General features: G+C 40.1%; 1 protein-coding gene across 3 annotated transcripts in view; it reads left to right on the top strand.

Annotated features, from left to right (window-relative positions):
* Window positions 1-26394, top strand: part of USF3 (upstream transcription factor family member 3) — a 43119-nt gene that overhangs the window by 7970 nt on the left and 8755 nt on the right. Inside the window, exons 2-6 of one of the 3 annotated variants that reach the window (XM_017955148.3) lie at window positions 11450-11565; window positions 13898-13962; window positions 15416-15444; window positions 18654-18736; window positions 24396-24492. In XM_017955148.3, coding sequence (XP_017810637.2) covers window positions 13916-13962; window positions 15416-15444; window positions 18654-18736; window positions 24396-24492 — 256 coding nt within the window. In that variant the 5' untranslated portion in view covers window positions 11450-11565; window positions 13898-13915. Of the gene's footprint in view, window positions 1-11449; window positions 11566-13897; window positions 13963-15415; window positions 15445-18653; window positions 18737-24395; window positions 24493-26394 lie in introns of those variants that run through there. The other 2 variants (XM_017955149.3, XM_021934068.2) reach the window with 2 other exon arrangements.

Here is a 26394-nt window from a genome sequence, read left to right as displayed (position 1 = left end):
TCAAGAACACTATATCCTGTATACCGAACCAGTCTCTGGAAACGAATTCTGGTGATTCTGATGAGTATTCAGTTTTCAGAACCACTGCTCTAGGAGTAATTGATGAGAGACAGACTAGGTTTGCTGAGTGTGAATTCAAAATGGGCCTTCTGGCCAGGTGCGGTGGCTCATGCCTGTAATCCCAGCACTTAGGGAGGCCAAGGTGGGCGGATCACAAGGTCGGGAGTTCGAGACCAGCCTGGCCAACATGGTGAAACCCTGTCTCTACTAAATATACAAAAAATTAGCTGGGCGTGGTGGTGAGTGCCTGTAATCCCAGCTACTTGGGAGGCTGAGGCCTTAGGAGAATCACTTTAACTCGGGAGGTAGAGGTTGCATAGAGCCGAGATCACGTGATTGCACTCCAGCTTGGGAGACAGGGCGAGAGTCCATCTCAAAAAAAAAAAAAAAAAAAAGATGGGGGGGGCCTTCCCTGCAGATGGCACTGAGGGCCATTCAGTAACAGAGGAGAAAACATTACTGGTAGGTGATCATAGATCAAGAAACTAGCCTAAGACCAAGGAGTTAAACTTTGAATTAGCTGACCCTGGAGTCAGTTTTACAGTTATACTACAAAGCAAACTTATTAATGATTATAATAATATTTTACATTTGTATAAGTTTAGCTATACTAGTTTCAGAAGACCATTGTTCGTTCAATAAGCATTTGAGTTACACATTGTGCGTGTATTGTGCTAAGCCCTTGGGATAAAAGAACAAAGTTGTTCTTGCCTTAAAGGACCTTGGATGTGTATGATGTCAGTTGATCCTTAAAAGAACTATGAGGAGTGGAGTTAGCATTCTGGAACCAATTTATATGGCTATTAGGTTTGAGGAAATTAGTAAAAGTAATTGTAGATATTGGGAGCCAGATTTCTCACTGTCAGAAAGATATTACAAATAAGCAGGGGGGGAAGACTATACTGAGCCCTGTGGTGCTAGATTAGAATCAGAGATGTAAGTATAAACTCATGCTTATTTTAATATAAATACAGATAGATACAGAGGCAAATGTAGATCTATGTCTATACATGGGTTAATAGACATACATTATAGCTGTGTCTGCTGAGAAGGCCTGGAAGCAGTGATACCCCAGTAGCAATGAGAACAGGCAGCACCTAGATCTTGGTTTGTAAATTCCATTCTCCAATGAAAGGAACAAAAATTCCTTGGATGGAAAGCTGATTCTAAGAGTGGGGCAGGGGAAACACAAGATGAGCCTGGAGTATCTTGTAGTACCAAAAAGTAAGGAAGTGCTAGAAAGGGGGGGGTGTGTGTGTGCGCGCACGCGCGCGCCCGTGTGTGCATAAAGGGCACAACAGCTAATCCAAAAGAGCAGCCAATGGCCAATGTGTGGACAATTTGAACAACATATTAACCCTAGCATTGAATTGTGATCTGAAGAATACAATGAATCTCCATGAGTCCATCCTGATATAAATAAATTATTGAATAAATAAATAGGGGAGAAGTGACAGATCTTCCTTGCAGAATAATTATAAATATATTTACATAATCCTTTTTCTAAGAGGTAGAGATTAATTCTCCTCACTTTGAGTGTGGGCTAGACTTAGTATTCACTTCCAAAAAATAAAGGACAAAAAGGGGAAAATCGTAATATAGAAATAGATACTTGAATAGTGTTAACAGGAAATTTAAGGAGGAAAAGAGTACTTCTTTTCACAACTCCTTCGGTATGATCTGAGTAGATTAATACAAGCATATTTCATTTGCATAATGAAAAAATCTAGTTAAGTAACAAAAAGAATAAGAAAGTAGGAAAATAAGAATTACTGTAATTATTGTTGAAAAGCTGGGAAAGATGTCATGTATAGATCACAAGCACTGAGGAGGGGATGAGGCAGAGCAAGATGGCTGAATAGAACCCTCCAGCAATTGCCCCCATGCTGCAGAACAACTATCCACATAAGAACCAAATATCAGGTGGCCAGGCACTGTGCCTCACACCTGTAATACTGGCAAGTTGGGAGGTTGAGGTGGAGGATTGCTTAAGGCCAGGAGTTTGAGACCAGTTTGCTCTACATAGTGAGACCCTGTCTCTACAAAGAAAACAAAATTGGGTAAGTGATCACAGTACCTAGTTTTAGCATCATATCAAGGAAGGAGACACTGAAGAGGGTAGGAAAGACAGCCTTGAATTGCCTACACCACCCTTTCCCCCTCCTCCAGCCATGCAGAGAGAATCTCTGTGCTTGCGGGAGGGAGAGCAAAGTGACTGTGCAACTTTTCATTGGAATTCAGTGCTGCTCTGTCACAGTGGAAAGCAGCGCAGGGCAGAATTGAGCTGATGCCCACAGAGGGAGCATTTAGACCAGCCCTTGCCAGAGGGGAGTCTTCCATCCTATCAGTTGGAACACGAGTTCCAGCTAGCCCCACCACTGAGGGCTAAAGTGCTCTGGTGTTCTAAATGAACTTGAAAGGCAGTCTAGGCCACAAGGCCTGCAATTCCTGTGCAAGTCCTAGTGCTGCAATGGGCTTGGAACCAGTGAACATGGGGTGCACACGACCTAGTGAAATACTAGGTGAAGTGGCCAAAGGAGTGCTTGCATCACCACTCCTCCAACTCCAGACATCACAGCTTGCAGCTCCAGGAGAAAAGGGAAAAGTAAAGAGGATTTTGTCTTGCAACTTGGATTCCAGCTCAGCCACAGTAAAATAAAGCCCCCATTCTAGACTATAGCTTCTGGATGACAATTCTAGACCAACCCTGTGCCAGAAGGGAACCCACTGCCCTAAAGAGAAGGCTACACTCCTGGCAGAATTCACCACCTGCTGACTAAAGAGCCATTGGGTTTTGAATAAACATCAGCAGTAGCCAGGCAGTAGTTGCCGTGGGCCCTGGGCAAGACCCAAAACTGCTGATTTCAGGTGTAACCCAGCACATTTCTCATCTGTGGTGGCCATCAGGAGAGACTCCTGCTTGAGAAAAGGAGAGGGAAGAATAAAGAGGATTTTGTTTTATAACTCAGGTACCAGCTCAGCCACAATAAAATAAAGCACCAAGTAGATTCCTGGAGATTCCAGGCTTTGGCTCCTGGAGTGCATTTCTAGACCCCCCACTGGGCCAGAATGGAACCCACAACCCTGAAGGGAGAGACCCAGTCCTGGCAGGATTCATCATCTGCTCAGTAAAGAGCCCCTGGGCTTGAATAAACATCAGTGATAGTCAGGAGATAGTTGCCACAGGCCTTGGGCAAAACCCAATACTGTACTGGCTTCAGGTGTGTCCCAGCAGTCTCAGTGGGTTTATCCACAGGAGCGTTGCATGACTCCACCCCCAACTCCAGGCAACTCAGCATGAAGAAAGAGACTCCATTTGCTTGGGGGGAAGTAGAGGAAGAGAACAAGAGATTCCGCTTGATATGTTAGGGAATTCTGGATCTTTCTCAAGACCACTAAAGTGGTACCTTTGCAGAAGTCACAGCATTACTGGACTTGGGAGTGCCCCCTAATGTACATATGGTTGTAGTGACCAAAGACTTAGATTACAACACTTATTTCCTGTTGAATAACTTAGAAAGCCTTCTGAAGAAGTATGGGTACAAACAAGCCAGACAAAACAAACTGGAATAAATATCTAACTTTTCAGTGCACAAACATTGACAAACATCCACAAGCATCAAGGCCATCCAGGAAAACATGACCTCACTGAATGAACTAAATAAGGCACCAGTGACCAATTCCAGAGTGGCAGAGATATCTGACTTTTGAGACAGAGCATTCAAAATAGCTGTTTTGAAGAAGCTTAACAAAATCCAAGATAACACAGAGAAGAAATTCAGAATCCTATCAGGTAAATTTAACAAAGATGTTAAAATAATTAAAAAGAATCAAGCAGAAATTCTGGAGGTGAAAAATTCAGTAGACAAACTAAAGAATGTATCAGTCTCTCAACAGTAGAATGGATCAAGCAGAAGAAAGAATGAGTAAGCTTGAAGACAGGCTATATGAAAATACTCGGAGGAGGCAAAAGAAAAAAATATGAAGCATGCCTACAGGATTTAGAAAACAGCTTCAAAAGGGGAAATCTAAGAGTTATTGGTCTTAAAGAGGAAGTGGAGAGAGAGATTGAGGTAGAAAGTTTATTCAAAGAGATAATATTGGAGAAATTTCCAAATCTAGAGAAAGATACCAGTATTCAAGTCTAAGGAGGTTATAGATCACCAAGAAAAATTAAAGAAGACTACCTCAAGACATGTAATAATCACACTCCCAAAGGTCAAGGATAAAAAAGGATCCTAAAAGCAGCAAGGGAAAGAAAAAAATGACATATAAAGCATTTCCAGTATGTTTGGCCACAGATTTCTCAGTGGAAACCTTACAGACCGGAAGAGAGTCAGATGACATATTTAAAGTGCTGAAAGAAAAAGACTTTTATCCTAGAATATTATATCCAGTGAAAATACACTTCAAACATCAAGAGGAAATAAAGACTTTCTCAGACAAACAAAAGCTGAGGGATTTTGTCAACACCAGACCTGTCCTACAAGAAATGTTGAAGGGAGTTCTTCAGCCTGAAGAAAAAGATGTTAACAAGCAATAAGAAATTGTCTGAAGGTATGTGGTAACAGTAAATATGTAGACAAATACAGAATATTTTAACACTGTAATTCTAGTGTGTAAGCTACTCATGTCTTGAGTAGGAAGACTAAAAGACAAATCTATCAAAAATAATAACTACAACATTTTAAAAAGTAGTGTAATAAGATATAAGTAGAAACATCAGAAGGTTAAAAAGCAGGGGATGGGCCAGGCATGGTGGGTCACGCCTGTAATCTCAGCACTTTGGGAGGCCAAGGTGGGTGGATCACGAGGTCAAGAGATCAAGACCATCCTGGCCAACATAGTGAAACCCCGTCTCTACTAAAAATATAAAAATCAGCTGGGCTGGGCATGGTGGCACGTGCCTGTAGTCCCACCTACTCGGGCAGCTGAAGCAGGAGAATTGCTTGAACCTGGGAGGTGGAGGTTGCAGTAAGCTGAGATCACACCACTGTACTCCAGCCTGGCAACAGAGTGAGACTCCATCTCAAAAAAAAAAAAAAAAAACAAACAAAAAAAAAAACGGGATGAAATTTAAGTGTAGAGTTTTGTATCTGATGTAAAAAAAAAAAAAAAAGATTCAGATTTTCTGTTTACTCTTATGTTCATGAAGTAAACTATAGTTTTTAAAACCAGATAATAGTTTTTATACATAAAAACTAGAGTTTTTATCAGTTTTCTCTTGGCTTGTTTGTTTTTGCAATCAGAGTTAGATTGTCATTAGTCAAAATAGTGGGTTATAAGATGTTATTTGCAAGCCTCATGGTAACCTCAAGTCAAAAAAATACAATAAATACACAAAATGTATAAAGCAAGAAATTAAAACATACCACCAGAGAAAAACACTGACATGAGAAGGAAGAGAAGACCATAAAACAACCAGAAAACAGAAAACAAAATGGCGGGAGTAAGTTTTTACCTATCAGTAATAATATTGAATGTAAATGGGCTAAACGCTCCAATCCAAAGACAGAGAGTGGCTGAATGGGTTAAAGAGGAAGAAGAAGAAGAAGAAAAAACCCCAATGATCTGTTTCCTACAACAAACGCACTTCTCTTATAAAGACACACACACATAGACTGAAAATAAAGGGATGGAAAAGATATACCATAGAAATGGAAACCAAAATAAGAGCAGGAGTAGCTATACTTACATCAAATAAAATAGATTTCAAGACAAAAACTATAAAAAGAGACAACATCATTATATAATTTTAAAGGGAACATTTCAGCAAGAGGATATAACAACTGTAAATATACATGCACCCAATAGGGGAGCACCCAGATATATAAAGTAAATATTATTATATCAAAAAGAGAGATAGACCCCAATACAATAATAGTTGGAGACTTCAACACTTCACTTTCAGCATTGGACAGATTATTCAGGCAGAAAATCAATAAACATTAGACTTAATTTGCACTATTGACCAAATGGACTTAATAGATATTTATAGAACATTTCATCCAGCAGCTGCAGAATATACAGTTTTCTCCTCAGCACATGGATCATTCTCAAGGATAGATCCTATGTTAGACCACAAAGCAAGTGGTGTTTTTTTGTTTGTTTGTTTTGTTTTGTTTTTGTTTTGTTTTGCAAGACAGGGTCTCACTCTGTCGCCCAAGCTGAAGTGCAGTGGCATGATGATGGCTCATTGCAACCTCAACTTCCCAGGCTTAAGTGATTCTTCCACCTCAGTCTCTGCAGTATTTGGGACTACAGGCACATGCCACCTATCTGGATACTTTTTTCTATTTTTTGTAGAGATAGGGTCTCATTATATTGCCTAGGCTGGTCTTGAACTCCTAGGTTCAAGCAGTCCTCCCATTTCTGCCTCCCAGAGTGATGGGATTACAGGTATGAGCCACTGTGCCTGGACAAAGTCTTAAAACATTTTTAGCTGGGCTTCGCTGGTGGCTTACGCCTGTAATCCCAGGACTTTGGGGGGCTGAGGCGGGTGGATCACAAGATCAAGAGTTCAAGACCAACCTGGCCAAGATGGTGAAACCCCGTCTCTAGTAAAAATGCAAAAAAATTAGCCAGGCATGGTGGTGGGCATCTGTAATCCCAGCTACTTGGGAGGCTGAGGGAGAGAATTGCTTGAACCCAGGAGGTAGAGGTTGCAGTGAGCTGAGATCACATCACTGCGCTCCAGCCTGGGTGACGGAGTAAGACTCCATCTCAAAAAACAAAAAATTGAAATTGAAATAATCTTGCTGAGTGTGATGGCTCATGCCTAATCCCAGCACTTTGGGAGGCTGAGGCTGGCGGCTCACCTGAAGTCAGGAGCTTGAGACCAACCTGGCCAACATGGCAAAACCCCGTCTGTACTAAAAATCCGAAAAAAAAAAAGAAGAAAAGAAAGCCAGGCATGGTGGTGAAATAATATCAAGTATCTTCTCTGATCACAGTGGAATAACGCTATAATCAATAATAAGAGAAACTTCGGAAACTGTGTGAATATAGGAAAGTTAAACAATATGCTCCTCAGTGATCAGTGGGTCAATAAACAAATTAAGAAGGAAATTAAAAAATTCCTTAAACGAAAATGGAAACACAGCATACAAAACCCTATGGGATACAGCAAAAGTGGTAATAAGAGGAAAGCACCCACATCAAAAAAGTAGAAAAACTTCAGACTGGCCATAATGGCTCATGCTTGTAATCCCAGCGCTTTGGGAGGTCGAGGCAGGCAGATCACCTGGGGTTAGGAGTTCAAGACCAGCCTGGCCAACATGGTGAAACCGCGTCTCTACTAAAAACTACAAAAATTAGCCAGGCGTGCTGGTGGGTGCCTGTAATCCCAGTTACTCGGGAGGCTGAGGTAGGGAGAATTGCTTGAACCTGCGAGGTGCAGGTTGCAGTGAGCCAAGATCGCACTACTGCACTCCAGCCTGGGTGACAGAGTGAGACTCTTATCTCAAAAATAAAAATAAAAAGTAGAAAAACTTCAAATAAAGAACCTAACAGTACATCTTAAGAAACTAGAGAAGCAGTATCAAAGCAAACTCAAAAGTGTGGAAGAAATTAAGTAAAGATCAGAGCAGAAATAAGTGAAATGGAAATGAAAACAAAAACAATAAAATAGATTGACAAAACAAAACCTTTTTTTTTTGTTTGGAGACAGAGTCTCACTCTGTCACTCAGACTGGAGTGGCGCGTGATCTTGGCTCACTGCAACCTCCGCCTCCTGGGTTCAAGTGATTCTCCTGCCTCAGCCTTAAATTACAGGCATGTGCCACCACACCCTCTGAATTTTTATGTTTTTAGTATAGGCAGGGTTTTGCCACGTTGGCCAGGCTGGTCTTAAACTCTTCACCTCAAGTGATATGCCTCCCTCGGCCTCTCAAAGTGCTGGGATTACAAGTGTGAGCTACCGTAACCTGGCCAAAAAGTTTGTTTTTTGAAAAGATAAACAAAATCCACAAACCAAGACAAAAAGAGAGGAGACCCAAATAAAATAAAAAAATGAAATAGACATACAGTGGATACCACAGAAATTCAAAGGATCATTACAGACTACTATAAGCAACTACATGCCAATAAATTGGAAAACCTAGAAGAAATAAATTCCTAGACACATACAACCTACCAAAATTGAACCATGAAGAAGTCCAAAACCTAAGTAGACCAATAACAAGTAATGATATCAAAGTCATAATTAAAATCTCCCAGCAAAGAAAAGCCCAGGACCCAATAGCTTCACTGCAGAATTCTACCAAACATCTAAAGAAGAACTAATACCAGTCCTGTGGAAACTATTAAGAAAAATAGAGAGGCCGGGCGCGGTGGCTCAAGCCTGTAATCCCAGCACTTTGGGAGGCCGAGACGGGCGGATCACGAGGTCAGGAGATCGAAACCATCCTGGCTAACACGGTGAAACCCCGTCTCTACCAAAAAATACAAGAAAACTAGCCGGGCGAGGTGGCGGGCGCCTGTAGTCCCAGCTACTCGGGAGGCTGAGGCAGGAGAATGGCGTAAACCCGGGAGGCGGAGCTTGCAGTGAGCTGAGATCCGGCCACTGCACTCCAGCCTGGGCGACAGAGCGAGACTCCCTCTCAACAAAAAAAAAAAAAAAAAAAAAAAAAAAAAAAAAAAAAAAAGAAAAAAAAAAGAAAAATAGAGGAAGAGGGAATACTTCAAACTCATTCTATGAAGCCAGTGTTACCCTGATACCAAACCAAAGACACATCAATAAAAGAGAACTACAGGCCAGTATCTGTGGCGAACATTGATACATCCTTGATCCTCCACTGCACTCCAAACTGGGCGACAAGAGCGAAACTCTGTCTCAAAAAAAAAAAAAAAAAAAAGAAAGAAAGAAAGAAAGAAAAACAGATAAACAAACTCTGTTACAAATTCACATGCAGTTGTATATTTATACTCAGCAATAAAAATGAACAAATTACTAGATGAATTCAATAAAAATGAACAAACTACTAGATGAATTTCAGAAACATTATGCTTAATGAAAGCTTTACACAAAAGAATTCCCAACCAGTATATTTGTATGAAGTTTTATGGTGAAAAAATTTAGGATAGGGTTTGCTTCTGGAGTAGGGGAAGGGATTGACTTGAAAGGGTCATGAAATAACTTTCTCAGGCTGGGCACAGTGGCTCATGCCTGCAATCCCAGCACTTTGGGACGCCAAGATGGGTGGGTTGCTTGAGGTCAGGAGTTTGAGACCAGGTTGGCCAACATAGTGAAACCCCATCTCTACTAAAAATACAAAAATTAGCTGGATATGGTGGCGGGTGCCTGTAATCCCAGCTACTAGGGAGGCTGAGGCAGGAGAATTGCTTGAACTCAGGAGGCAGAGGTTGCAGTGAACGGAGATTGTGCCACTGCACTCCAGCCTGGGCAACAGAGCGAGACTCCGTCTCAAAAAAAAAAAGAACTTTCTCTGGTGATTATGTTCTGTACCTTGATGGGGTTGGGTCATGCAGTTGTGTGCATTCGTCAGAACCCATTGAATATTATACATAAGATTTATGCAATTTATTATATGTAAGGTTTACCTCAAGGAAAAAAGTTTTGAAAAATACGATTTTGATGCAGGTTATCTGAGTACCACACTCGAGAAGTACTGGGTTTGACTAACATCAGGAATAGTTCTTCCATAAAAGCATAATTCAGAGATTACTAATGTAATTCTTTGGCATTCAGAAACTAATGCAGCCAAAATATTAATGGAACCAGGTGCAGTGGCTCCAAGCACTTTGGAAGACTGAGACAGCAGGATCACTTGAGGCCAGGAGTTAAGAGAGAGACCAGCCTGGACAGCATAGCGAGAGCCCATCTCTACAAAAAATTAGCTGGGAATAGTGATGTGTGCCTGTATTCCTAGCTACTTAGGAGGCTGAGGTGGGAGGATCACCTGAGCCCAGGAGTTTCAGGCTGCAGTGAGCTGTGATCATGCCACTGCACACCAGCCTGGATGACAAAGCAAAATCCTTTCTCTAAAAACATTTTTAAAAATTAAAAAAAATTTTTAATGACACTTTAAATATTTTAAAGTGTGTATTTGTATTTAGTTATGTAAATATATTTAAAATGTAATTTCTTTATTAATAAGCTAATTATTAAGTGGACAGGGATTTATGAAAATATTGTATAGTTACTTTCCATAGATGCTCTTTTTTTTAGCATCAGGAATGCAATTTTAATAGCATGAACATTGGACCTCTAAATAATTTTACATTGAGATGGATATTCATAATGGCATTTGGTAAATGGGATGATTTTGATTTACAGTTGTATTCCTCTTTCAGTTAAATTCCTGGCTTTCACCTGAGTGCAAAGAATGTTTACTTATGTGATAGACCCTTAGTGTCATTGACTTTCTAAGATTTTAGATATTGGTTATTATGGACTGAGCCCAGAAAAAAAAAAAAAGATTCTAGATGTTTAGACAGCTAGAACTTTTACTTTATGTCCCTTAATTATATGTGAAATTATCTGCAGACTTCCAAAAGGGCTGTAGGGGAAAGATTGGAACTAGGGTATTGGGCAGATGCTTGAATTTTCACCAATTAAAGATAACTGCCTGTGTTTCCAACTTTTTCCTATCAGAATCACCTGGGGCACTTATTAAACTTCAGATCCCTCTCTTGAAGTTTCTAAAAATTTTTCTGTACCTAAAAAACCAAAAACAAAAAAGAAAGAGAGAAAGGAAGGGAGCGAGGGAGGAAGGGAAGGAGAAGGGAAGGGAAGGAGAGGGGAGGGTAAGGCAGGGGAGGGGAGGGAGAGGAGGGGAGATCACCCAAAGAGATTGTTGAAAATGCAAATTCCTGGGCCCTACCCGGACCTCTCATTTGTCATGTTTGGAATGAAGCCCCCAAATTTACATTTTTAAAGAACACATGCAATGCAAAGGTCTGAGGACTGTCTTCTAGTGTCACTGCCTTAGGGGAAGGTCCCTGTGTAAGTTTTCAGGCAATCTTACAAGAGAGAAGTAGGAGGTAGGAAATTGAAGGAAAGATAATTTTAGAATTGAGGACAGAAGTTAGGGTAAGACCCAAGTGGAGGACTTTGAGTAACCAGCAGCTAGTAAGGACCGAAGGGACAATGAGCGTGCATAAGAGAAAACAGAGAATCACCTCTTGGGGACCATCTATTGGCTGTAAGACTACCATCTTTGTGGGAGTGGAGCATTGGTAACCAAATAGGAAAGTGACTTTTGAGAGCAACTGCATTGATTTGCTTTCAAGTGGTGGGGAGAATTCAGGATCATCCTTCGTGGCACTAAAAATGTGCTTGCATGCCATAGGTTGTCAGCCTTTGCCTTACGTGGTGCTGATGGACACCTCGCAACTATAAACATTCATTGATTTTTCTCTTGTGTAGTAAGAAGAAAGCATAACCCATAGACCATCTTCTGGCAGAAGATGATACATTTGGATCAGAAACGGGAGGCATTGGAAGCCAGGAATCAAAAGTGAAGAAACTCTGCAAGCCCTTAGGTGAGAAGGTCACAGGGATTATTCATTTATTTATTTAATTACATGTCCCCCACCATCACCATATGGTTACCTATTGTGAGCTCTTTGCTTTTAGGCTGATAGGTACTTCACAAATGGTAGGGAAAAAGTGGAATAGGAATAAGCTGCTGGACATGGGTTTTGATGACATGTTTCTCCACAGGCTGCTTCAGTCAGTACTTTCTGTCTTCCCCTTCCTGCATTCATGTCTACTTATTTCCCAGGACCCTTCTTCCTCCCTAGGGCTAAAGTTAACCTGAAATATCTCACTAACATTTAAAGCTAACATTTATTAAATCCTTATTACTACTAGGCAACATGGTCTTGTGCTGTCCCTGCAAAATTTCATTCCCTGCTCAGAACAATCCAAAAATGTAATACTGTTACTATGATTCATGGTGTAGATGAAGCATCTGAGGTTCTGAGGGTTATGTAATTTGCCCAAGACCTGACAGCTAGGAAGTGGCAGAAACAGATTTTAAACTCCTCATGCTTTCTGACTTCAGACTTCATACTTGCTACTTTTTCTCTCTCTCAGAGAAAAAAATGGGAAACCACACTACTTGCACCTCCTCCAGTGTACCACAGCAGGTATCCCAACTTGGTAGACTCATTTTGAAAGGTTGCTGATATGGTTTGGCTACGTCCCCATCCAAATCTCATCTTGAATTGTAGTTCCCATATTCCCATTTGTCATGGGAGGGGCCCAAGTGGGAGGTAATTGAATCATGGGGGCCGTTACCCTCATGCTGTTCTTGTGATAGTGAGTGAGTTCTCATGAGATGATGGTTTTATAAGGAGCTTTCCTCACTTTGCTCGCCACTTCTCCCTCCCTCCGCCATGTAAAGAAGGATATGTTTGCTTCCCCTTCCACCATGATTGTAAGTCTTCTGAGGCCTCCCCAACCCTGAGGAACTGTGAATCAGTGAAACCTCTTTCCTTTATAAATTACCTAGTCTTGAGCATTTCTTCATAGCAACGTGAGAATGGACTAACACAGTAAATTGGTACTGGGAGTGGGGCACTGCTATAAGGATATCTGAAAATGTGAAAGCAACTTTGGAACTGGGTAACAGGTAGAGGTTGGAACAGTTTGGAGGGCTCAGAAGAAGACAGGAAAATGTGGGAAAGTTTGGAACTTCCTAGAGACTTGTTGAATGATTTTGACCAAAATGCTGATAGTGATGTGGACAAAGAAGTCCAGGCTGAGGTGGTCTCAGATGGAGATTAGGAACTTCTTGGAGACTAGAGCAAAGGTGACTCTTGCTATGCTTTAGTGAAGAAATTGGAAGCATTCTGCCTTTCCCTAGAGCTGTGGAACTTTGAACTTGAGAGAGATAATTTAGGTTATCTGGTGGAAGAAATTTCTAAGCAGCAAAGTGTTCAAAAAGTGACAGAGCACCATGATTGTAAGTTTCCAGAGGCCTCTCCAGCACTGTGGAACTGTAACTCAATTAACCCTCTTTCCTTTGTAAATTTCCCAGTCTCATGTATTTCTTTATGGCAGCAGGAGAACGGACTAATACAGTTGTCAGTCTCTGGGATATAAAAGCATCACAGCTTTCATTATGAAATTTTTGAAAGTCGGGGAAGAGAATGAAATCACCAAAATATCACTACCCTTACTTAACTATGATTAATATATTAATGTATTTGCTTTCCGGCCTTTTCCTATATATATGTATATTTTCCAATAGTGCATGTATTATTTAGTAGCCTGATAATTGAAATATATATAGAATTTTCATGCCCAGATTTTAATGACATTCAAATGATAATGTGAGACTTCTAGCAGTTTGAAGTTAAAGCCCAACAAATGAGTGAGTGAATGAATGCTTGCTTTCATGTATGGAATATTACATGTTTGTGTTCTTGTCATGTTTGTTTTTTTTTGTGTTCAGAGTTGGGGACCATTGTTTTAGTTTAAATTCTGTATAACACTTCACGTGAACAAATAGCATACTCTTCCAACTCAAGTATGTTCTACCTATCTTTCCAGCTCTTGCTCAAATTCACATCCCCTTTAAGCTTTTCTTGATTTCCAAGCCTGCAGTGATATTTTTTCTACTCAAGTTTTCTCAAGTACTTTCTGGCTATACCTCACATTTGATATTCACCATTTTCCACATTTACTAATTATAGTACTTTTATCCTATTTTCTTATACTTCTATCTGCAACACCTAATCCAGTGCTTTTCAATGTCAGTTTTTTTTTTTTTAGCATTTTAATATTCAAATCAAATGGCTATTGATCAATTTTTATAAGATTCTAGAATGACTAAGCTTTCTGGTGTGTCTTTCTATGCTTTTGTAGGTTCCTATTACTGTAACCATGCCAGAAATGACAGAGAATGAGACGCCTACAAAAAAGCAGCACAGGTATGTATCCACAGCCCCAATGTAATATACTTTGGGCAGATAAGAAGCAGAATTAGTTCCTATTTTGCCACATAGGTAGTCCTTAGAGAACTTTTATTTAGATACCTAGGAAATTATTACTTTCCAAAAATATTTTTAGATAAATACAGATTTACTGAAAAAGGTATATGGTTAAAAATTTTCCGTCCTGGCCAGGTGCAGTGGCTCACGCCTGTAATCCCAGCACTTTGGGAGGCCAAGGCTGGCGCATCACCTGAGGTCAGGAGTTCAAGACTAGCCTGGCTAACATGGTGAAAGCCTGTCTCTACTAAAAATACAAAAATTAGCTGGGTATGGCGGCACGTACCTGTAGTTCCAGCTACTCGGGAGGCTGAGGCAGGAGAATTGCTTGAACCTGGGAGGCAGAGGTTGCAGTGAGCCAGAATCACGCCGCTGCACTCCAGCCTAGGTGACAGAGACTCCATCTCAAAAAAAAAAAAGGAAAAAAAATTGTCTGTTCTTATTCTACTAGCAGTATAACAAGAATGACTGTCAGTAGTTAATATATTACCAAATCTATGTTAAATGTTTTGTTGCTAACGACATTTTCCCTTGCCTATAGTATTAATTTTTGTATATCCTAAGTTCATTTAGGCTCTAGTCAGTTTGAATAAACATTTTGTGACATTATAATCCATTAATGCTAATATGCATATCAGAACAATATTACTTCTGGTTCTTTGTATAACCTTTTTTTCTGAGTTTCTAGCACCTTTAGCAATGTTTCTGCTTAGAATTGCATGGCCAATGCTTCTACTAATATTAAAATCACGATTCTCTTTCCTTACCAAATAGCTGTTAGAGAATGCTAATGTTTTGAGTAATTGTGTATAAGGGAAGGTCAATGCTTTTAGTAGATTGGATTTCAAGAAAATTTAAGAGTTTGGACAACCTAAGGTACATGAATACAAGATAGCTCAAATGCCACTTGTCTGTGCACGGGTGCTGTTGGCTGCAACATCTCCCTCCCTAGGGATTACAAAACTACTCTCTACTGTTGCTTGTGTCTCCTGTATACCCACACCCGTACTGGCCCAGGTGCAGGACAAACATCAGAAATCATCTACTTGGCACATCACTTCGTGAATTTACCAGCACCTAAGTTACATTTTGAAATAGTTAATTAAGCTTTTCAGTGATTGATTCATTTCCCAACCTATGACTTCTGGGTATGGAAGAATAGAGAGTTGTAGTTACCTCCAGAAATTGTGGTTTCTAAATTTATATTGAGGTTCTCTGCCATTAGATTTTCATACCATAATATATATTAAGGAAATGTTTCTTCAGATTGTTTCTTATTGCTGCAACAAATACAAATTCATAAAATTTATTTTTATGATTCTCAAAGTATAAAGTGGTAAAAATTCTTTCCCATTATTTTCATGTTACCTTTTATCTGTACTTTTTGTTTCAGAAAGAAAAACCGGGAGACACACAATGCAGGTAGAAACAATTTAAATTTTACCTGTTAGCATTTTTTGCATTCAAAATGAAATCATACTGCAGTTGATTATAAGTTTTTATGTTATAAGCAAGGAATCATTATTCATTATGTTTTAGGAAAATGTTCCCTTACTGTTTTTAATTGACAAAATGCTCCCTGAGTCTCATGAAGATGGCTTGCTTATCATCTTCTGATTCATAGTCTGTTTAGATACTTTAAGAGATTACTGTATCCCTGGAGCTAGTGTTTTAAGTGATTTTACCTACCAAGGTAGTCCAGATATTATTCTCCTAGATAGTATGGAGGGAATGTATCTTTGCAGCAATTCCTGAGGGGGCTGGCTGCCTAGAGGTATAGGTAAGAGATGAGCAGCAGGCTATAGATCTTTTAGGCCTTGCAATGTGAACAGTCTTAAATTAAGTTCTGGAGTCCTCAATTATGGGGAAAAGTATGGAAAATAAATATTGGATTTTATCTCAGATATTGAAATTATAGGCCAAAGCCAGATAAACATCTATAAAATTAATTGTGCATGCATTTGGAATTTGGCACACTGTGCAGCATCTTATTTTCTATCACAGACTGCATTCAGGTCTAAAAAATATTATTTTAGAAGCTAATTTTTATTATTCTATAAATGATACCTTCCTTTGTCTAAGCAAAGGACCCTTGGGAAAATTTTATCTATGGAAAAGTATGTTGAACACTGGTGGGATATTGCTGTTTCTCAGAATGTGGAGTTTATTGCCTTTGAAACTCCATTTTTCAGCAGGGGGTAAAAAGTCTTAATGTTGACTTTTTTTTAACCTCCTTGCATTATAAAATCTACTCTTAGAAACCAACAACTACTATTATTAGAGAATTCAGAGGAAAGGTAAGCACAGTTTATTGCTTTAATTTTTTTGGCTGTATAAATTAATCTTTTTGACCATAAGAGCTAAGCCTTTTTTATTGGAGTCACCTGTCACATGGTGCCATAGATATGTGCTTATAGGCCAAGCATGGTGGCTCATGCCTGTAATCCCAGCACTTGCAGAGGTCAAGGCAGGTAGATCACCTGAAGTCGGGAGTTTGAGACCAACCTGGCCAACATGGTGAAACCCCATTTCTACTAAAAATATAAAAAATTAGCCGGGTGTGGTGGTGCATGCCTGTAATCCTAGCTACTCAGGAGGCTGAGGCAGGAGAATTGCTTGAATCTGGGAGCTGGAGGATGCCATAAGCTGAGATCATGCCATTGCATTCCAGGGGTGACAGAGTGAGGCTGTGTCTCAAAAAAAAAAAAAAAAAAAAGCTGTTTACTATAACTTACTAAGAAAGACTAATTAGGTGTCATTGAAAAGGATGCTAGGCCAGGCGTGATGGCTTATGCCTGTAATTCCAACACTTTGGTAGACCAAAGCAGGAGGATATTTTGAGCCTAGGAGTTCAAAACCAGCCTGGGCAACATAGGGAGACCCCACCTCTACAAGTAATTAAAAAAATTAGCCAGGCATGGTAGTGCATGCCTATGATTCCAGCTACTCTGGAGGCTGAGGTGGAAGGATTGCTTGAGCCTGGGAGGTCAAGGCTGCCGTGAGCTGTGATTGTGCCACTGCACTCCAGCCTGGGCAACAGAACAAGACCTTGTCGCAAAAAAAAAAAAAAAAGGGGGGGGGGGGGGAGGGGGGAAAGAAAGAAAAGAAGGATGCTCTTACTGCTAGATCATAAAGCAAAAAATATGTATATTTTGCAAGACAAGTCACACCCATGCTACTGAAAGATCATCTACTTAGAAGCACTGGAATCCTTTGTTAAAAAGGAATGTTTTAGAAAACTTTATAATAGAAAATAGACAATACTAATGGTTCCACTTATAGTGTCTTATAGAAATTATTTGTATAATGTCTTCTGTCCTTTGACCTCTGTTAAATTTGTAACACATAAGCCTGGAACATCTCACAGTTGATTGAGAAGCTGTCAGTTACTTTGTTTCTTTGATGGGAAAGATCCAACATAGCCGAAGTGGAGAGTCCAGATCCCAGATCCCATAGAGAAAACCAAACCAATGCTCTTTCTTATGTATTTTAAGTCATAACTAATAGCTGTTTCTGTTCCAAAAAGGCCCAGTAGTCATCCAAAAAGGTGTTTCAGGGTTCTTTAATCTGCCTAGAAAGGCCTTATTTGCCCATTTGCCATAAAGAGACAGCTTTCTAGTAACTTGTTTGTTAGTGGATTCTTTAAATTTGATTATCATTAAAATCTCTAGTAATTACTTGAACTATAATAGAATGATGACCTAATAGTAATGAAATATTAGCAATTCCTATTTGTTTGTAATTTGAATGTAATTATTATCAATGATGGTCTTTAAAATTTTAAGGTCTGGTATAGTGGCTCACGCCTGTAATCCCAGCACTTTGGGAGGCTGAGGTGGGCCGATAGCTTGAGCGCAGGAGTTTGAGACCATCCTACGCAACATGGCAAGACCCTGTCCCTACTAAAAATACAAAAAAAAAAATAGTTGGGCATGGTGTTGCATGCCTGTGGTCCCAGCTATTCACGAGGCTTGAGCCCAGGGAAGGGGCTGAGGGCAGGAGGTTGCAGTGAGCTGAGATCACACTACTGCACTCCACCCTGGGTGACAGAGTGAGACCCTGTGTCAAAGAAAAAACAAAATGCTAATAAAAGTATTACTTATGTAGATTTCTATAAAACTAGACTTTAAAAATGACATCTTAGACATTTTACTTATTACAGTTATTTATAGTGATAATGTTTAATAAGCCCTTCCCCTTCACCTCCCCCTGCACCCCCCGCTTTTTTTTTTTCCCCAGACTGAGTCTCGTTCTGTTGCCCAGGCTGGAGAGCAGCAGCATGATCTCGGCTCACTGCAGCCTCCATCTCCTGGGTTTCAAGAAATTCTCTTGCCTCAGCCTCCCAAGTAGCTGGGACTACAGGCGTGTGCCACCATGCCCAACTTCTTTTTGTATTTTTAGTAGAGATGGGGTTTTGCCATGTTGGCCAGGCTGGTCTTGAACTCCTGACCTCAGGTGATCCACCCGCCTTGGCCTCCCAAAGTGCTGGGTTTGCAGGTGTGAGCCATCATGCCTGGCTAAGATAAGCATTTCTTAGTGATTTCTTTACCTAAAACTTCTTTACCTTGGTTGAATGAAGGCACTTTGACTAAGTAGTGTAAGGTTTGATAAACGAATTTTCTCCCATCTAGTGGAGAGGCATAGAAAGAAGAAAATCAATGCTGGGATAAACAGAATAGGAGAGCTGATCCCATGTTCTCCTGCCCTGAAGCAGGTAAGAAGTCTACTCATATCCTCATTCAATGCATATGAACAGACAATTCCTTAAGTTGTTTTGGTGCTTAGAATGATTATTTTTGTTCCTTTATGTTTCTATGTATGGTTCTTTTGAAGTTAATAATTGCCTTGTTTTAATTCTTCCCATGCTTCCAACAGTCTTTTAGTACAGTTTCTTCATGGTCAAATGTACCACATAATTTCCAGACTCTTCAGTTTTCTCTTGATTACTAAGTTAATCACATGACTATGCTTATGTGTATGCCACTCTATTTGCTAGGCATTTTTTCGTTTTGTTTTCCTGCCAATGCATGTTCCTACTCCTTTTAAATTCTTACTTAGAATCTTCCAAGGATCTTTTAAAAAATCTATTCTCCATGCCCTCTTAACCCCCAGTAGCATTTAAAATCTCGGCTTAAAGTATGACAGTGTCCTCTAATAAAGGTACCTTTTTGTTCATTCTAATGATGAGGATAAAGCATGCTCCACTGAAAACAAAACAAAACAAAAAATTGAAACAATATGAAAGGCATGAAAAGGTTTAAAAAATAAAGTGATATCTTACTCCCAAGCAATAATCACTATTATAATGTTGTAATTAAATGAAAATATGCAAAAACTTAATAAGACACATAGCAAACGGCACTAAAAAGCTTAAAACAACAAACATTAATCTCTTACCTGCTTCCTAACCCCAACACAGCTCCTCAGAGGCAAATATTCTCAACTGTTTCTTCTGCTTTTTTTTTCCTTGTTATATTTCTAAATAACATACTTTTGTTGCTGTACCTGAATTTTTCAATTTTAGATATTATCTATTGACTCGTTGTTATGTTTTTCCCCTGACTTCTTCTTCTTCAGTCCTCCCATTATAATTCTATGACTTTTGGTTAAATCGGTATTCAGTTTTTATGTTTTTAAAAGAGTGAATATTTTTCATGGCTGAGCCAAGGAGTGTACTATTATTATATTTCATTTGTTGCTTTTGTCTTTAGGGGGAGTAAATAATTACTTCATAGTTTTCCATTTGCTTAATTTTTCATGTGCTTATCTTTAATTCTTCTAACACTTCCAACCATCTCTTAGTAGAGTTTTCTACAAGGTTGAGTGTACTACATAGTTTTCATTTGCCATTTTCTTTCTTCAAGACTTTACTTCTGGAACCCTCTGTTCTCCTTTTTCATTCTCAACCAGTTGGCCTCTTCCAGCTCTTCTGTTTTTAATTGCAGCTCTTATATTTTTAATTTTCAAGAGTCTTTTTTCTTATTCTCTGTTCCTTTTCCTACCATATGTTTGTGGATACAATATCTTCTCACCTCTGAATAGTATATGCAGGTGTTTTCCTGAAGTTTTTTTCAGTTTATGTTTATTTCCTCTGATTTCCTTTTTTCCCCTTTTTGTCTCTTCTTTTTTTGGGGAGGTTTTCCTTAAATGTTTAGTGACTTGAAGCTGTTTTTTTCTTTCTTGGGAATGAGGCATTAAAAAGCTGATCGAATAGATTTATCTTTTGGTGGCCCTAAGTGTTGCATGATTAGAAGCTATGCTAGTTTTGTTGTTCTTGTTGTGGAACTAAAGCATATCAGTATTTGTAGTTTTTTTCTTTTGTGGGATAACTATTAAGTTTTTTATTTTCTCAGAGAAGAACCCATCAGTCTCCTGCCTGGGAGTGGGACTGGTAGCAAGAGGAGTATAAGCCTGGTTGCTCTTATTCTGGGAGCTGGATGGGGGTTGGGGGGCTAGAGAGTCTTGTGCTGTAGTAGGCAGAGTTTTACTCTACCCCCCCGTTTCACTTAGGACCCTCGTCTTGTCCACGTTTGTGCCAAGTATCCCTGAGGCTGAAATTCTCTGGTTCAAATTTCACAGAAAATAAACTTGTCTCTTGCGGTTTGGGCAGGAAGGGAAAGTCACCCAGCTGTGTAGAATATGTGCGTGGGGGCAGGGTAGGGGGTGGTTCTTATTACTGCTTTATTAGGAGTCTTTCAGCCAGTTCCCCTCTATTTTAACCCCCAGCTCGCCCCACCTTCTGTAGAGGCTGGTGGTTCTCAGTGTTGAGCCTTCCCAGGATGTCAAAGGAGCAAATCAGCTTGCTTCTCTATGTTGTCTCCCTTGGAAAGGACTTACTCTTCATTTCCTTTCATTCTTCCCTGTAGGATGGACTTAGACTTCCATATATGGTTTTTAAAATTTTTTAATTTTTATTTATTTTTTTATTTTTAGACAGAGCCTCATTCTATCGCCTAGGCTGGAATTCAGTGGCATGATCTTGGCTCACTGCAACCTCCACCTCCCAGGTTCAAGTGATTCTCTTGCCTCAGCCTCCTGAGTAGCTGGGATTACAGGTGCATGCCACCACACCAGGCTAATTTTTGTATTTTTAGTAGAGATGGGGTTTTGCCATGTTGGCCAGGCTGGTCTCGAACTCCTGACCTCAAGTGATCCGTCCACCTCAGCCTCCCAAAGTGCTGGAATTATAGCGCCCAGCTCCATATATGTATTTTTCAGCCTTTTTAAAAATTGTTCTTTCTGTTTCCTTAACACAATGGCACACACTACGCCTTCTAATTTGTTTTTCTTTCTCCACGTCTCAATGGAAGGTAGCTACTCAGTAAACATAGATGTTTGCCCAGGAAAATCTTACTTTCCTGCTCTTGGCTTTCATCCCTGTGAGTTTCTCTGAAGAAAGGAAACCATAACCATTTTACTCTACCCCCCTAGAATGTGCAAAGGAAGTCAGTATTTGGCTATGAGAAGTAGAGCCGACTAAGATTTTCTTCACAGGCTTTGGCCCCTGTCTGCAGTAGTGGGGCAGGTGGCTGGGAATTATCAGGTTCTGCCTTTGTTCAGATTATTGTTTTTAAAAAGAACAATATTATTTTTCTCTTAGTAGTAAATAATTTTCTGGGTTTATGTATTGGGTCTCTGTTGGGACTCAGTGCAAAGAACTCAGAATTATAAATTGCCAAACAAAGGACTAAATCACAGTGATTCCTACATGAAAACAGTTATCTACAAAGTACTAGAGATAGCTAAAAATATATATGCTGGAGTAGAGGTTAAATATTCATTGCAACATTCTTGATAGCTGAAGGAGAAAAATCAGAAATGACAAGATATCTTAAATGTTTATCAACAACAGACTGGTAAATAAAATAAATACAGTCATTAGAAATGATAAATAGGCTGGGTGCGGTGACTCACACTTGTAATCCCAGCACTTTGGAAAGCCGAGGCGGGCGGATCACGAGATCAGGAGATTGAGACCATCTTGGCTAACATGGTGAAACTCCATCTCTACTAAAAACAAACAAACAAAAAATTAGCCGAGCATGGTGGCGGGCGCTTGTAGCTACTCGGGGAGGCTGAGGCAGGAGAATGGCATGAACCTGGGAGGCGGGGTTGCAGTGAGCCGAGATTGCGCCACTGCACTCTAACCTGGGCGACAAAACGAGACTCCGTCTCAAAAAAAAAAAAAAAAGAAAGAAAAAAAAGAATAAGTAGGGGCAGGGCGTGGTGGCTCACACTTGTAATCCCACCACTTTGGGAGGCCAAGGCGGGAGGATCACCTGAGGTCAGGAGTTCGAGACCAGCCTGGCCAACATGGTGAAACCCTGTCTCTACCAAAAAAAAGCCATTCGTGGATGGCATGTTCTGTAGTCCCAGTTATTTGAGAGGCAGGAGAATTACTTTGGCTGAGGCAGAGGTTGCAGTGAAGCTGATTAAGCACTGCACTCCAGCCCGGTCATTGGTGAATACACTCGTCTCAAAAAAAAAAAAAAAAAAAAAAAAAAAAAAGAAGGCATCTAGATGCTATATGGAAGTATTGCATATATAGCTATAGATATCAATATGTGTATCATCTTTTTGAGATGGAGTTTTGCTACTGTTGCCAAGGCTGGAGGGCAGTGGCGCAATCTCGGCTCATCACAACCTCCTTTTCCTGGGTTCAAGCGATTCTCCTGACTCAGCCTCCCGAGTAGCTGGGATTACAGGCATGTGCCACCACGCCCGGCTAATTTTGTATTTTTAGTAGAGAGGGGGTTTCTCCATGTTGATCAGGCTGGTCTAAACTACTGACCTCAGGTGATCTGCCCACCTCAGCCTCCCAAAGTGCTGGGATCACAGGCGTGAGCCACTGTACCTGGCCACCAAGATATATTTTTAAATGTAAAGAAATACAGAATCCTTTTGTTTTTGTTTTTGTTTTTGTTTTTGTTTCTTTTGAGACAGAATCTCACTCTGTCGCCCAGGCTGGAGTGCAGTGGCAGGATCTCACTTCACTGCAACCTCCGCCTCCTGGGTTCAAGCAATTCTCGTGTCTCAGCCTACTGAGTAGCTGGGATTACAGATGTGCACCACCATGCCTGGCTAATTTTTTTGTAATTTTGATAGAGATGGGATTTTGCCATTTTGGCCAGGCTGGTCTCAAATTCCTGACCTCAAGTATCTGCCTGCCTCGGCCTCCCAAAGTGCTGGGATTATAGGCGTGAGCCACCACACCTGGCCTTGTCTGGATTTTTAAAAGAGATGTATATAGGCATATGTTGGACATGAGTATAAAGGAATACTTTAACATAACATACAGTCTTTTTGAAAAGGCTTAGGAATACAATGTACTGGAAGCACAACACCAAAACTGAATCAAGTAACTTTTCTTTCTTGACCTATTATTTAGAATAATTTGTAGTTGTGGTTAAACAGAGTAAAGAATAACATTAAAATCCAAAACCTTTACACAGTCTTGAAGGCCTTCTCTGGCCTCTTCTACCACTCTTCCCATGTGTACTCCACTGTATCTCCGCTCACCTCCTTACCGTTCCTCCAACGTGCCAAGCCTAGCTTGGCTGAGGGCCCCTGCCCTTCTGATCCTGCTGTCTGGACTCCCTTTTCCCATATATCTGCAGGGCCTGCTTCCTTTCACTTCCTTCCAGTTTTTGCTCAGGTATCACCTTATTCAGGGCCCTTCCCCAACCTCCATATACAACAAATGTTCTCAGTGTCTTAGTTCAGGCTGCTACAACAAAAATGCCATAGACGGGGTAACTTAATTTCCCACAGTTCTGGAAGCTGGGAAGTCCAAGATCAAGTGTCAGCCAATTCACTTCCTGGTGATGACTCACTTCCTAGTTATGTCCTCAAGTGGCAGACAGAGAGAGATCATCTCTGTCTCTTCTTATAAGGCACTAATCCTATCATGGGGGCTCCACCTTCATGACCTAATTACCTCTGAAATACCATCACACTGGGGATAAGGGTTTAGACATGAATTTTAGGGGGCACAAACATTCAGTCCATTGCAGAGAGCAACCTCCACCATCACTCTGGCTCCCCCTTACCCTGCTTTATATTTCTTCATAGCATTCCTCTGTGTGTGTGTGTGTGTGTGTGTGCACGCGCGTGTGTATACTTCAAGGACAGAGACTTTGTTTGTTATACTAGTATAGCCCTAGTGCCTAAAACAGAGCCTGCCACACATTAGATGCCCAATGACCATTTAATAAATGAAAAATATACAGTAAAAGCTTTTGAATATAGTGCCTATTTTAAATTTTGAGAAGATACGTATCATATATATGTGATAAAGACAAAGCTTAGAGTTTCATCTGGCAAGTTCTTACCCTTTAGTGAAACTTGTAAACTTTTAAAATTTTCTTGGGCAGAGCAAGAATATGATCCTGGACCAAGCCTTTAAATATATAACAGAATTGAAAAGGCAAAATGATGAACTCCTGCTTAATGGAGGAAACAATGAACAAGGTAAAGATTTAAAAGTTCTTACTTTTTGTTATTTTAAAAACTGTTTAGGTGTTTGTGTCACAGTGAAATTTATATTATGATATAGAAAGCTTTTTGGCCCCAAAACATTAAGACCCTGCATTCAGTGGGTCTGGAAGAATAGTGTTACCAATACATTCATTTCAGTCTAACTCTTTCTCCTCCTCTGTGAGCACCTCTTACCTTGCAGGCATACATAGTTTTGACTTTGAACTCTTCTGTGTATTTCATGTTTGCCTAACTCATGATACTGGTAATGCTAAATCTCCTTTATTCCAATTGGACATTGCAGTTAGGGCAATCCCATAAGAAGATGTAAGGGGGGAGTTCTGCTCAGTGAAACTTAAAAACAAGATTAGGATATTCTTGTGCCAAGACTTAACTATGCATTAACAAAAAAGGCCAAAACATTCATTTTGTTTATACTACTTGTGTGCATCAAACTGCCTGATCATTTAATGATATTTGATTTTTAGATAAAGGTGACTTTTTAATGCCATCAAATGAGTTCTCTTTTTCCATTAGCATTGGAGAGAAAGTTTCCTTATAGCAGTGGAAAATAAATTTTCCAGGCAAGTGTAAAGCTCAGGGTAGGCCAGTTTGAAATTGTGTTTTATTTATGCCCCTGACAAGTGCAGGGAGAGAATTTCCTGTGACAACTCAGTAGGCCACCTTAAAAGGAGAGAAAAAAGGGCAGAATTGCCTGAGGTAAGGCCAGTGCCAGGCTGTGTTTGTTGTAATGGATGGGAAAGATATTGGAAAGCATACCTAGGAGGTCAGCATTCAGAATTCTCCTTGTTTACTTTTAGTTAAATATTAGCAGCTTCCCCACTCACCTGGTTTAGCTGGTGTTTATGGCCCAGGTCCTTTTGTGATGCCGTCAGATAGATAAATGATCCGTGTTTAGTGACCATTTGAGGCACCCCGCAGAAGGGTATGTAAGACAGAATGATGAGTAGACTTTCCTAATGAAGGCTCCTTTGATTTCAAAGCACAGAGGTTGAGGCAATCAAGTTACCTTAGGAAAAAGGGAAATCGTTGAAAAATGTAAGTTGCATGGGACTCCGAAAAAGCTGACCAGACAGGCGGGGGTTAGGGGTGGGATCTAAGGCAGCCTACATCTGTGTTTGTTATTTCTGTCATGATCATTATTTCTCTGATTCTTTTTCTGTGCGTCTGCTGTATCCTCTTTTTTCTCTGGGTGGCTTCTTCCTCATGCTCACTGTGCACGTATCTAGTGGCCAAAGCAATGGCCTTAGACTCAGGCCCTCCTAGGTTTGCGTCTCAGCTTCATTTACTCACTCAGTATCCTTTGGCCAGTTACTTAACCTCTCTAAGTCCCAGTAACTGCTCTGAGCCTGTTTCTCACATCTAAAAGTGGTGATAATAAAATATAAGTTGCTATCTCATGGTTCTTATGAGGATTAAAAGAGATAATACAAGAACTTAAGATTAAAGCCTAGCACATGGTAATTGCTTGATAAATGTTAGCTGTTATAGTTGTCATTGTTGTTAAATAATGAATGAAATGTGCCAGGTAGTAAAGGTACAGTAAATGAGAACCGTGATTATTATTTGGTCCATAATGATTGTTCTTTAATTTCTACTGTCCGTGGACACTGTTATCTTTCTTTTGTCTCTTAGTTTTAAACTAAGAAAAATGATCTGCTAGTTTCAGCTTGTCTTTGTTGGAATGGAGCTTTTCATTTCAGGCTCCCTCACAGGGTGTTAGCCTGGAGAATAGGCTGCTTTGGAAAAGGAATGAGAATACTCTCCACTGTTTCAAGGCAGCTGGGGATGTGTGGGGTCACAGAGCATATACCAGCAGCTAAGTCTGCCCTATTGGTGGTACTCATAGATGAAGCTATCTACCTTAGAAAGGAG

This window comes from Papio anubis, chromosome 2 (genome assembly GCF_008728515.1).
Source record: "Papio anubis isolate 15944 chromosome 2, Panubis1.0, whole genome shotgun sequence".
NCBI classification, from domain to species: domain Eukaryota; kingdom Metazoa; phylum Chordata; class Mammalia; order Primates; family Cercopithecidae; genus Papio; species Papio anubis.
This window is presented reverse-complemented; position numbering and strand designations above follow the sequence as displayed.